The 14,198-nt window shown below is 43.0% G+C and overlaps 1 protein-coding gene across 6 annotated transcripts in view; it reads right to left on the reverse strand.

The window, feature by feature from the left end:
- The window catches only part of ARHGEF28 (Rho guanine nucleotide exchange factor 28), a 127,990-nt gene that overhangs the window by 17,358 nt on the left and 96,434 nt on the right, over positions 1–14,198 (reverse strand). For 5 of the 6 annotated variants that reach the window (XM_032205534.1, XM_032205530.1, XM_032205533.1 and 2 more), the window contains 6 exons: positions 13,242–13,424; positions 9,057–9,176; positions 8,185–8,285; positions 4,437–4,475; positions 4,300–4,347; positions 2,028–2,507 (listed from right to left, as the gene is read on the reverse strand). In XM_032205534.1, the coding sequence (XP_032061425.1) occupies positions 2,028–2,507; positions 4,300–4,347; positions 4,437–4,475; positions 8,185–8,285; positions 9,057–9,176; positions 13,242–13,424 (971 nt within the window). Of the gene's footprint in view, positions 1–2,027; positions 2,508–4,299; positions 4,348–4,436; positions 4,476–7,583; positions 7,823–8,184; positions 8,286–9,056; positions 9,177–13,241; positions 13,425–14,198 lie in introns of those variants that run through there. The other variant, XM_032205535.1, reaches the window with a different exon arrangement.

Consider the following 14,198-nt stretch of genomic DNA (forward strand, 5'->3'; position numbering starts at 1 on the left):
AAACAAACAAATAAATAAATAAATAACAGCATTTTCAATTTTGTCCAGCACAGAAGAACCCTTATACCAGGGTACCTTAAGTTAAATGCTGGACAGAATGAGGATTCATACCACACAGTCACTTAGTTTCGCAGAAGCTAACATCAGAAAATGCTAAATTGGCCACACGTACAGGAATATACATCAGTAATTGAGTATATTTTGCTTTGGCTACTCCCAAAACACAGAAAGAATCAGTAATAACTGCAAAATAGCGAAACACAAAGACCCCGTACCTGAGATGTACCAAGGTTAGCTGACTTCTTTTAGGGAGTTAATATTTTGCTCCATGGCTAAATAAGGTACCATTTCACACGGTGTAACCATAGAGATGAGGACTGCAACCGCCCTACTGGAGACTGCAGATGGTGTTCAGCAAGTACATGCGGCTCCTGGGAGATCCAAATGCATTACCTGCAGCCTGCAACACCCCGCAGGCGTGTTATCAAGACTGGGTGCACCAACAGAAGGAGTAGCAGTAGAATTAGCTGTGACGTCTGGCCATCCAAAAATAGCTAGGCTCAGAGTGATGGCAAAAATAATGGTCTGGGAGGAAAGGCTGGCTGGTAAATGCCCAGTCCTGGTTCTGCTGCTGCTGCAGTGTGTGGCATTGGAAAATGCAGGACAGAGACAAGCCCAAGGACTGGAGTACATTCAGGTCATATATTTTACTTGAAATAAAAACACAAGTGAAATGGCTTTACACATTAAATAGTAGGTTAAGAATTACTTAAAACCTGTGGCTCTTTGACACTCAGGATTTCATTATTTTGCCTCTGTCTGTGGCACCCTGGACATCCCTGAATCCAACTGTCATCCTTCAACTTCCTCTCCTCAGAAGACTTCAAAAGTCTCATTAATTAGAGCTGATGGGCAAGTTCAGCTTTTGTTTTATCATCCACTTCTTAAGCATTGCCAAATAAGTCAAACTTTTACCACAATCTGTACTAATACACACTGCCTTCATTGTTTGGGCTGGGCAAGCATATAGGGATAAGTTGTGTTCACACCATGCTGACAAAAGATGGATGAAAAGGAAGAGGTCAGAGGCCAATCCTTCATCTCCTCATTCAGGCTCAGGCTTAGACACTGAATGGTCACTGCCTGTTATGGGTCAGCTGCCAGCTGAAGAGCTAGGGAGGTGATGGCCTGAAGAACGGCTCTACATTTTTTCTTGTGAAAATGAAAACCTGAGGGGAAGAAAGCTGTTTGGGTCAGTGGGCTTTGAATCCATGTGATTTGTTTTGATTTACAGGTGCTTTAGGGAACAGCCATGGAAACCAAAACTTTGCTCACTGGTGGAGGGACTGGGCAGCCAGGGCACACCTGGCAGGTTAACACCCAAAAGCTGAGTGCAAAGCCAGCTTCTTTTCCTGCACCCTCAACTTCAAGAAGAATTTAACCATTTTTGATACTAGCACTTAAGCAGCATCAGAGCTGCTTTAAAGAGCATCACCTAATAATGACCATCTAATAATGACCAACAGTATAACCAATTATACTGTTGAGGCCAGAGCCACACACCGACCTCATTCACTCAGGAGTTGCTTGTTTCAGAGAAGCAAGATGGACAGTGCAAGGCCCGATAGAACATCGTGGGAATCAGGCCTGCTCCTGGAGGAGCCTTTGTTCCTTGCTGGAGACAGTGCTGCCGTCCAGGAACAAGGAGGGTGGCTGACCCTTCACTGACAGTGCTGCATGCCTCAAGCATTACAATTTAGCTTTTCTACAAGAAGCAAGAGGCAGAGTGTATCTTGCCAGAAGGTGGCTACCACAGCAGTAAAGTAGAATAAAACACAATTCTCACACTTCTAGTTCCCATCTCCTCAATGTAATACCCGAAGTGTGGCTTCCACAGGGCTCCAACATTAAAAGAAAGCCCTTGGATATTACCAAGCAGCGGACACCGATGAATGGTGGTCCATTCATCGAGGAACATCTCTACAGCTCTGCAGCTGGGGATGTCATTATGGCATGGAAACACGTACCTCATAGCTCCCTGTAGCTGAAAGCAGGCTGCTTTGACTACCTTGCTTCCAGCGCCAGAGGAGCTTCTTCTGCATTTTCACTCTGTCTCTCTCTCTGTCCACCATTTTCTGGCCCTCCCGCAGCCTCTCCAGGCTCTGCTGGTACTCCTGCAGCTGCAGTGCCAGCTCCTGCCGGCTCCTCTCCAGCAGCTCCTCCTGGCAGACACAGGCCCGCTCCCGCTGCTCCAGCAAGCTCTCCATCTGCTCCTGCTCCCGCTCCCGCTGCTCGCATTCACGCAGCCAGCGCTGCTGCTCCTGCTGGAACTGCTGCTTGAGTTTGTCTATGTTTGCCAGCTCCTCCCTTTGTTTTTCTGAGCTCCGACATTTCTCTTGTTCCATGAGGAGGGTGAGCCAGGAACCATGCCCCCGGCCCGTCTTCTCATTCTCTTGCAGAAGTAACCTGTAGAGTTCTTTGTGGCTGTCCTGGATATTTAATGCTGCCTAGACACCACAACAAAATCAGACACAAATGTTTAAATATTAACATTAATCCATTTCTGTACTTCAGCATTTTATAAAAATGCTCCATCCTCCCTTAATATCAGTGCTAAATGCTTCTGGGGAGGTTACTCCTCATGCAAGCAAAGAACTCCGTGTTCACGCCTATACCAAGAAATGTTTCTAAAAGCACTCAACCATTTCAAGCACTTTTAATGAGGCTTACGGTTTGCACTTGGTGTTACTATATACAACGTTTATGTTACAGCTGGGGTTCTGTTCTGTCAGATGATGTTAAGACACATAGGAAAAATAATCTTTCATGGTTTAAGAGGGCATTAAAGCATCAGTCTAGGGAAAGCTGCACTTGACAATGTATTCCTAATACAGATGTGGCTTAGGCAGAGAAAAACGTACGATTTCCAGTGCATCTCATTCAGGACCTAAGGGTCACCTTACTAACCTGTTGATAGGACCTTGCTCAGTCCTATCAACATTAGACCTACAGGCACCTGCCAACAGAGTCAGGTCATCAGGACCTTACTTCTACATGCAGAAGACCAAGATACCTGTGCCAGCTGAAATCTGCCATATAGTCATTATTTCAGTTTTGATGTTTCAGTAGCTTCTTTTACAACCAAGAACACAACAGGGCATCCCTTACAAGGATGTTGTGACATTGTTTGCATTAAAGATTGTGACATCCTCCAGTAGCACAAAAAAATTGCTGGGATTCAAATACAAAAGAAAGCAAGAAAGGCCTAGGTCTACTGAGGCACTTAGTGCACTGCCTGTCCTCAGGAACTGACATGGGAATCTACTTGAGCAGATATTCCCAGAGAATTCCATCAGCCCCGTTACTCCATGCCATCCACACCCAACTGCACATTTCATAAAGCTAAAGACTTTTTAAATTTTCTGGCTTTTTTTTTGGCTCTTCCCCCAGTACTGGGTCAGTTCCAGTGATTTGTAAACAGGGCAAGGACAGTATGCTCTGTTTGTTTCTTTGCACCTATACTGACAGCTTATGCAATTTTCATGGTCTGGACAATAAGGCATGATCCCTTTACTTTACTGCCACTGGTATTAAGCTATTTGTTTTTCATTTTTTCCAACATTTTAGCTGATTTACAGGCCTTTTATTTTGCTTTTGCTTTGCTTCAATCCACTTAATTTCTAACCCTAAAGTTTCCAGAATTGTTAAGAAGCATGCTAATGTCAAGAAAGTTTAGAAGTTAAATGAAACATTTCAAAATTAATCTTCAATTGGACCTAACTGAGTGAAAAGAAGTTAAAATATTCAAACACGGCATGGAAGAGGCAAAAGCTTTAGACTAAGACCCTATAGCATATGCACAATAATCAACGGAGGTTGAAATATCTTCAGTGTGTTAACTGGTCACCTAAGTGGCAGAGATGTGTTTTAGCAGTTGCCAGCAGAATATTCTAAGCAAAATACTTACATTTTTTCAACATTTTTAACTATAATTTCAAAAATCTGTACATGAAATGAAATCAGCTCAGCTCAAGCCATCATTTTACTTCCTCCCTAGACTTTTGACTGTACATACAACCTTTTTGGGAGGGAAGTAATCTCCAAGCAAGCATTATTCAGTTCTTAAAAGAAACATCAGTGATGTAAAATAAAAATATATCATATGACAGCTTGTGCAACAGTCAGTAGAGATAAGTATCCACTGACATAATGTCTAAAAATAGTGCGAGATGAAAACAAACCTTTAGAAGTAAATTACCAAGACTAATTACTCTACAAAGTTAACAGTGGAATAGTCACCTGTATGCTGTACAAGAGACGAGTTAGATTCTGGACTGTTTGTACAATCTAGAAAACAAAAGAGAAGGATTTTCAAAGCTTTGTCTATTATTAACTAAATAGTTACTATATTCTGTCTAGGGTTTAAATAAACTCACCTCTGTCCCTGTAGATCCTGGGAAAATCATACTTCCTTCCTAAAATAAACACATGTTGCTTTAAAAAGTAGTTCTTAATTTTACAATTGTATCATATAGGTAATTTTTTATTTATTTATTTATTTTACTAGTGGAGACATTCATATTGCTAATATATGCAGTGCTGAGTCAAACTCTCTCGTGGGTATGTGAAAAAAGACAGAAGCAATAATCTATGAAGACTAATAATTCATCAACAGTGTAGTTTCCGTGGAAATCACTAGAGATCCTAAGCACAACTGTAAAAACAAAAATATTTCATCCACAATTTTAATCCTCTTGTGACTAATGCTACACAGAAGAGACATTTCCATTCACTCTTTGTTTACCTGACAGTTTTGAAATACAGTAACCAGACTTCTGTATATACAGCAGAGTGGGTTTAGATTACTTCTAGTAGGATGAAACAGCTCAAGACTCTTCAGAAATCAAGGCATTAATAGAGTAAGAAGCTGACAGCAGTTACATTAGTGGGTTATGGCGAGTGCCTTCAGTGAGCAGTGAGGCACAGAGCTAGGGCTGTGTGCCTGCTGTACCTTTGGAAATCTACTGGCATAGTGACAACCATCCACAGCAGCTAGGCTTGCTGCTTTCAGATGAGGCTCAGCCACTTTGCACTTTCCACCCTATCCTCTTTTTCCTAGGAAGCTTTTTTAATTTATGGGGTGAAGCCACCCATAATCCTTTCTGCATGAAAAACAGCTCCTCTGAGAAAGATAAGGTGAAATAGTGGAGAAATAAAACACAATCCCTCCTGAGGCTACACTGGAAAGACTTCCTGTATGATTTCTGTAATTTTTTTTTAGAGAAGTGGAGGAGGGCTTGGGGAATATTTGTTCTTTCTGTAATTCTCTTAAGTTGTCTACTGAGCCTCATTTCCCATCACAGAGAGCACAGCAGCTGCTCCATTTCGCTGCAATAACTGGAAATGAAGACGAAAAAGGCCAGGCCCCAAAACAGAACTCACAATGAAGATGAAGTTTAGGAAAAAGGAGCACCAGCTGCTGCATTTCCTCCACAGCTTGCATTCTGCCTCATTATCTCCCTTCAGTATTTTCCTCCCCACACCTTCACCTCCTCCACTTCCTACTGCAGCCATGAACCCAACCACTTGCCCTGCCGCAAGACACAGAGGACACAGCAGGGATGCCTCTGTAGCACTGGGGCAGACACACAGGAGCTTGGCCCTCCTGCTCTGGGCTGCCAACACAAGCTGCAGACAGGGAGGAAGAGGAGGGTGAAGAAGGGATGAAGAGAGAAGAGAAGAAGATGCAGGTGGGGTGAGGAAGAGTGAGTGTATGAACGAGGGCCCATTCGTTGAACAGAGGTGTGGGATCAACTCTACACTTTGTTTCATTCTTTTAAGCCCTGTTTAATTTAACAAAGGAGGTTTACAGGGGGATTCAAGGCCTGGCTAGCTTTGGCATGGCTATGAGGTAGCCTGTGAACAGCCCAAGTGCCTGTGGACTCTTTAATGCAGCTAGGCAGCACCACTTGAGGACTGGCCATAGTCTGGGCATGGTCCTGGGCACCCTGCTGTGGGTGTCCCTGTTTGAGCAGGGGGTTGGACCAGATGAGCTCCAGAGAGGCCTGCTAACATCACCTATCCTGGGATTCTGTGACTAGGGAGTGAGCCCAAGGAAGGTGTGGTCAAGCTACCCAGGGAAACAATAGCATTGTAGCTGCACCACTACAGCTTCAGCACAAGTCCTTTAAGTCTAGTTAGGTCTGAACCAACATATTCAGCTGTTTTACTTGTCCACCACCATCTCCCTGCCACTCTACACCTTTGTTAAGAGTGACGAGCAGCAGATGTTCAGACCCCAGTGCAGGCTGCCAGTCCTCAGGCAGCGAGCTGGAGATAAAATTACAATGCAGGAGCAGGGGGATGAGATGGAGACTGCCTCCCACTAGTGCCCGCTTGGCATCCCAGGAGGAGTGCACAACACTCCTCCTGCTGCTCGGTCAGCACCTAATCCCAGAGCTAGGCGCCTTCAGTCTGGCTTTCTGGCTCTCTTCCCAGGCTAGCTGGTCTGATACCAGTGCTGCCATTCCACAACCTCAAGGCACTGCACACAGCATCTAAAGGCAGGCTGGTGAGCACACTCTGCCTTAGAAAGCCCTTGCCTTTCCTGTTCTGTTTGCACATTCTGCCACCTCCTGGCGAATCTGATTCTGACACAGTAAGATGTGACATGACTGTTGCCCAAATAGTAGGCTAAACTGGAATAAGGAACTATGATGGCTTGCTGGAAAACCTCTAAGTGGGTTAGGTGAGGTTGTTCAGGGCCTTCTGCAGTCAAATACTCGAAATCGTCAAGGACAGAGACCCCAGTGCCTCTCTGTACAACCTGTTCCTGCTTGATTACCTTCTTCATGGTGATTTTCTTCCTCTTATATACAATCAGAATTTCCCTTGCTTCAATTTGTAACCTTTTATGCTCATCATGTTGCTGCGTGCCTCTGAGAAAAGTCTGTCTCTGTCTTCTCTGTAACCCCAATGGCATTTTTTTCATGTGAAACTACTGAAACTTTTAACAGGGTAGACCTACGCCCCTGTACCTTTTATTATTTTATTTAATTTCATCTAACTTCTGTGACCCCTCACTTGGAATCATCCCTACCCTATTTTTTTCCATACACACTTTTCTTTCCACTCTCCTAAACAGCAGTCTGGTAGACAAGATGACCTAAAGCTGAACATGACGTGAGGTTTAATGAACATGAACATGAGGTAAGGTTTAAAGGGAAACAAGTGTTTTAGTAAGAGTCTTACAGAAAGAGCTAGAAAAAACATCCAAGGTTTCAGGCACACAAGTCCTCTTTTTGATCTGACGCAGACATCACCATAATGCTAAGCATCTACTTTTCTAGCAAACTTTGCTTTCCCTTTCGTGGCACGCATCTTCTGTTCTTGTCTCTCCCTTTTATTCCTTTTGTGGTTCTGTCCCTCCATCTAAGGTCTACACAATTACAGTTCAGTTTATTTGCACATACGAATTCATACTGCTCTTGCTGTAACACTCCCTGCTGCTACCACAAATTTGCCATTTATAATTCTGCCCAGAACTGACTTTTCATTCTGTGTTTTTTGTTGTTGTTGTTTGTTTGTTTTTTTTTTTCCCCCCTCCCCCGGATTCGCTGAAGAGTTACAGGACTTTGAAAAATATGCTGCTTCACTTCTATTTTTTAATTGCTCCATTTTGTTCTAATTCAAAATTCTGAAGCAAGCTGGCGTAAGACAATCCATCCTATTTTATATGCTTGTTCTGAGGATGAAGCTCTTCCAACGCATAAGCCTTCCTTGCATTAGCTGAGGTCTCTGTCATTGCAGGAGACTCAACATCCTGTGAATAGGAGGAGAGAGTAGAGGGAATACTATCAACTCCACAGAGGTGGATGTATTGAATGATGACAGTGGAGAACCAGGGTCTTAAGTGTCCCATACAAAAGCATTGTGGCTGCTATCACACCCACCAATCTGTAAGCCTGTCAATAAATGATTTTTTTTAATGATTTTTTTTTAATTCATCATTAATTGCAGTGACCTCTATTAAATTGAATTATCTGGACTTGGATAAAATGTGCCTATCCCATGCTTTAGGTTTTGGAACAGTCTTTAGACTTCCTTTAAACATTTGGACAGCAGTTACATTCCCAGTGCCCACAGTCATAAACACAACACAGGAACAGAAATCAGTTACGCTACCTTATACTCTACATTGTCATCTGACGTTTCCTTATCAACAGGAAATGTGCCTTCACTGAGGTCGACGTCAGATGATTCTTCAACTTCCTTCATTTCTGCATCTAACAAATAAGACCACAACAGGATGCAAGAGAAAGCTGTATCAAAGCATATTCTGACTGCAGAAACAAAGGGCACATTTTTTTCACAGCTACACACAGGATGCTGAAAATACCTAATGCTCTAGAATTTTAGGCTGAGGAAAAACAAGTTTCAAAGTCAGGATGGCATGGCTGGGACAATCTGTTTTTCCTACCATAAAAAATCAGTAGTATTTAAATTATGAAAGCTAAGATATAAATACAGCCGTATCACTAAAAATACTTGCAGCAATGGCTTTTACAGGACTTAATTTTTGTGTGTGTGTGTGGTTTTTTTATTTATTTTTGTTGTTGCTGTTGCAAGAAAATCATGTTATACTTTTTATAGCTGAAATTATTGCAATATCAATCCTACTTATGAGCTGGCTTTCAGGCCTTCAGACAAAAATTAGTACCCAGGAAATGGGCTACACTGCAACATACATTTGCTGTGGAGCTGAGCAACAAAGACTAGAAATCACGTATACATTATGTATGAAATTACACAAATCACACTCAATAATGCTGATTACAGACATATGATAAGGAAAAGATGCAGTGGATGCAAACAGTCTGTTTGCATTAATGAAGTTATATGACAGTTTACACTATCGGAGCATTTGTCCAAAGACAACTTTTGTTACATTTTTTTTCTGTTGATTCTGCCATAGACTGAGACAGCTTTCCAAAAAAACAATCCTGTATCAATTATTTCAGCAATCCGAATACATAGAAACATCAAATTTTACTTACCACCATGGGAAGATTCCAAGATTTCATTGGCACTAAGTTCATGCTTCAAATTTAATTCTTCAGGACTTTCCTCTGATTCACTCACTTGTGAGTATGTGACAGCAACACGGAGACTTTCAGCTAGAGAGGAAAACATGAACAGTTAGAGGCCCTTTAAATAGCCCTTTAAATAGCTCCTTTATGCATAAATAAATGACAACAAGTTGTAGAATAAGTTAGTCTGGAAGGGATTTTCAGAAGCCATCTAGTCCAAACTTCTGGTCAACAAAATTGGGTCACTCAGAGCTTTGTACAAGCAAGCTTTTAAAGTATCGAGGGACTGAGAGTTCACAATCTCTCTGAGAGACTTGCTCCAGTTTTTGACCATTCCCACAGTAATATAATTTTTCCTTTTATTTTATTGGAATTCTCCATGTTCCAACCTGTGCCTGCTGCCTCCTGTCCTATCCCCATGCATCTCCAAGAGTTCAGCTTCATAGAATTACAGAATTGTTTGGGTTGGAAGAGACACCCTGTTCCACTCCCCCTGCCATGGGCAGGGACACCTCCCACCAGACCAGGTTGCCCAAAACCCCATCCAGCCTGGCCTTGAACTTCAGGGATGGGGCATCCACAGCTTCTCTGGGAAACCTGTTGCAGTGCCTCACCACTCTCACAGCAAATAATTTTCTTCTTATATCTAATCTAAATCTACACTCTTTTAGTTTAAAGCCTCTACCCCTTGTCCTATTAAAACATTCCCTGACAAAGAGTCCCTCCCCAGCTTTCCTGTAGGTCTCCTTTACTGGAAGGTCACTATAAGGTCTCCCCAGAGCCTTACCTTCTTTAGGCTGAACAAACCCAACTCTCTCAGCTTTTTTTCATAGGAGAGGTGCTCTAGCCCATTTACTATCCTTGTAGATCCCCTTTACTATCCCCTCTGGACTCTCTCCAACAGACCCATAACCTCCTTGTGCTGGGGGCCCCAGACCTGAATGCAGTAGTCCATGTGGGGTCTCATGAGAGCAGAGTAGAGAGGGAGAGAACACCTCCTCCACCCTGCTGGCCATGTCTTTTTTTGATGTAGCCCAGGATACAGCTGGCTTTCTGGGATGTGATAGCACATTGCCAGCCTATGATGAGCTTCTCATCAACCAATAACCCCAGGTCCTTCCTCTCAGAGCTGCTCTCTGCACAGCCCGTACTTTTGCTTGGGATTGTCCCGTCCCAGATGTAGGACTTGGCCTTGTTTATCCTCATGAAGTTCACACAGGCCCAACTCTCGAGCCTTTCCAGGACCATCTTTAGGAACATGTCCAGGTCCAACCTTTTCCTCCAGTGTGTCAACTGCACCACACAGCTTCAGCAAAAAGTGTCATCAACAAACTCTCTGAGGGGTGCACTCAATCCCACTGTCCATGTCACCAACAAAGATGTTAAATAGCACAGGTCCCAATATCAACCCCTGAGGAACACCACTTGTTACTCTCTCCACTTGGACATTGAGCTATTGGCCACAGTCCTATGAGTGTGACCATCCAGCCAATTCCTTACCTACCAAGTGGTACATCCATCAAATCCATGCCTCTCCAATTTAGAGACAAGGACATTGTGGGGGACAGTGCCAAATACTTTGCACAACTCCAGGCAGATGATGTCAGTTACTCTTCCCCTATCCACCAATGTTTAACCCCATTATAGAAGGTTTGTCAGGCATGATCTGTCCTTAGTGAAGCCATGTTGGCTGTCGCCAATCATCTCATTTTCCATGTGACTTAGCATAGTTTCCAGGAGGATCTGCTCTGCGATCTTGCCAGGCACAGAGGTGAGACTGACTGGCCTGTGGTTCTTTGGTCTTCCTTTTTCCCCTTTTTAAAAATGGGGGTTTTGTTTCTCCTCTTGCAGGCAGTGGGAACTTCACCAGACTTCCAAGGCTTCTCAAATATGATAGATAATGGCTTCTCCGCTCTTCTTCAGCTTCTCTGTTATAGTACTTTTATCTGGTTGCAGACAGTTGTAAGATCCACCAAGCCTTCTTATTTCAAGGCCTAGCTTTTGCAGCCCCTCCTCAAACATCACATTCTTCATGCCCTTCACTGGACTCTCTCCGGTATGTCCATGTCCCACCACTGGACACAGCATTCAAGATACTTCCCACCACAGGTGAGTAGAGGAAGGACCACCTCCCTCAACCTGCTGGCAACACTTCTCCTATTGCAGCAGCCCACAAGCCTGCTGGCCTTCTTTGCCCCAAGGGCACATTGCTGGTTCATGGTCAACTTGCTGTTCACTAGGACTCCCAGGTGCACTTCTGCAAAGCTATTTTCTATCCAGCCAGTATGCAGCCTATACCAATACACGGATTACTGCATCCCAGATGCAGAACTTTGCATAGTCTCTGTCATTTTTTTGAGGTTTCTCAGCACATTTTCCCACTCTGTTGAGGTATCTTCAGCACATTAATCACTCCTCCTCATTTGCTGTCAGTCATTAATTTGCCAAGAGTTTACTCAATTCCTTTGCTACTTCACTAATAATATGCTGAAAAGTACTGGTCTCAATATCCATCCCTAACTCTCTATTAGGGATTCCCTCTCCCTTAATAACACGTTGCCAGCTGGACACTGTACTGCAGATCAAAATCCTCTGAGCCAATTTTCCAACCAGTTATGCAGTCCTTACATCACCAATGTGGCTGTAAGGATACTACAACCAGTGCAGGCCACATTGACTGCCTTGCAGATATAAAGGTAAAAACATGCGCTGATCTCTGCTCATCATAAAAGCCATCAAGTTAGTCAATTTGCCCTCAATGAATACATACTGGCTGTTGCCAGTCACCTCTTCACATGTTTTGAAAAGGCTTCTTTGAGTATTTCCTCCATCATCTTCCCAGAGGCTAAGCTGAGGCTGGCTGCTTTGTAGTTCCCTTTATCTTCCTTCTTGAAGAACAGTGTAATGCTGTTTGTGTTCTTCAAGTCATCAGGAACATCTCCTGGTCACCTTGACCCTTTGAAGATGATAGAAAGCATCCTCACAAAGATATTGGCCAGCTCCCAGAGCATACTTGGATTTATTCTATCTTTCCCATGGATTTGAATATATCCAATTCGCCTAAGCATTTCCTAATTCTATCCTTCTCTACTCTGAGTAGTGTTTTACTGCTAGAGAGTCTGTTATTAGCTCAGGGACTTAGTATTTGTGTTCTGGAAAATAATCCTCCACACATTGCTGTAAATTCATTATAGTGGGCTGAAAAGACATCATCAACAGTACGAGTATCATGAAAGAAAGTGAAAATTAAAAGTGGGCAGAATTAGCTGTGTCAGTATAGGCTGCTGTTTTAGATAAAATCACATCTATTATGGCATCACTACCTTATATTCTTTATCTAAAGACAAAGTCTATCAACAAACTTATTCTCTGCCTTCATAATGATGATGGAGGTCAACCTTTGCTGTTAGGGTTGACAGCTGGTTATTTGCTCACAGATCTCAGTCTATGTGATGCTATAATCTTGCAGTACTTCTCAGAGTATACCCCTATGTTGGATATGGCTCAGTTTATCAGGACTCATTTCAGCTAAGTTTAAAAGGAATGTGGCTAAACCTCCAGCTATACAAGACATCACCAAAACCAGTCTTCCTTACTTCAGAGGACAGCACTGTAGGCACAAGGCTATACAGCCCCTGCTAGATATTATGCAGAGAAACACAGCTCCTCCAATGGCAGGTGCGTCTTGGCAAATCTGCCAATACCATCTGCAGTTTGGTTTGTATATGACCCTACATGATCCAGACCTATCATCAAATCAACCTAGGCAGGTGAGGGTAAGGGATCAGATGCAGTATCACACTGTATCCCATTATCTTCTTCACCAGGCTGTACTGCAAGGAGTCCAGTTAAGGAAACACTCCTTGGATACAACCTAACACCACGGTCCAGCCTGCTTACATATGATGTTATGCACTAAACATATCCCTTATGTCACAGTCTGGCAGATACGATCTTATGCACCTGACAAGTATAAACTCAAGAGACTTTTCCTCAGCATCATTTGCCAAGTTTTGACACTGCCAGCTCTTGAGACTTGGTAGAATTGCAAGGCAAGCCAACATGGCTGTATTTTGTTACTTGGAAATGTAAAATGTTATCTGGAAATCCCATTTGGAGAGGGCAGAAACCACTATTCCCATACAAACTCACCTTCTCTGAGTGCTGCTGCCAGCAGTGAAACAGCCTGTGGAGTTTCTCCAAAATCCAGTTTGATAAGGAGGTGAGGCTCTACATGAACATCCTTTAACCCAATCATATCTACCAGTTCCGCATAGGTACGCAACTTGTCTTCCAAGCAGCTGCAGATTTGCTGGTCCTGGTTACTCAGTGATTCTGTCAACAAAAATTGAGTAGCATATTAATATTTTTTTAACCTGCAGGCAAAGTACTTTGGACATTCACACTTCTAATGCTTACACCACACAGACACTGCTAATGAGCTAGGCAACAGACCTACACGATACCTTTTGCAAGTGGCTAGGACCCAAATTCAACCAATAGTCTGTCCTGCCTGACAAAGGACCAGGCAACTGCCCTATCCTGATGAGGTGGCCTTGCCGGTGTTCTGGAGCACTCAGCTATCTCCTGCTACACTCACAACAAGCAATGCTGGAAAAGCACTTGGCTAATTCACTGTCTCAACATCAAAGAACATCTGCTCTCAGTGGAGGATGCCCTTCCCTGTTTCTCTCTCCAGGAAGGACATTGGTGAAATTTCTCTCCTTACAGCACTTAAAGATGTGGAAATTAGGTGTACAGGAAACAAGGAAGTGAAATTTGTCTTGATTAGTGATAATTTTAGACAAAAATAAAAGCAGCAAAGGTGTACTGCCATAAACAAGTAGAAAAGTAGTTACTGGAGGTTTGAGGTACTTCCACAAATAGGAATCTATCTGACCTTGATGCTGATCTGCAAAATTTAGCGCTTATTCTGAAATAAGCCATTTTACCTTTTCTTTTGTACTCACAGTAATGTAGTAAAAATATAAAGTACTTGGAAAAAAATGGTTCTTTTTCAGGCAACTCCCATATACAATCAGACAACCCTAGCTTTCTGTGCTGTGACTCTGCATATTAAGCCATTCTGAGTGCATCAGCCAACACATG

This window comes from Aythya fuligula, chromosome Z (genome assembly GCF_009819795.1).
Source record: "Aythya fuligula isolate bAytFul2 chromosome Z, bAytFul2.pri, whole genome shotgun sequence".
Taxonomy (NCBI): Eukaryota; Metazoa; Chordata; class Aves; order Anseriformes; family Anatidae; genus Aythya; species Aythya fuligula.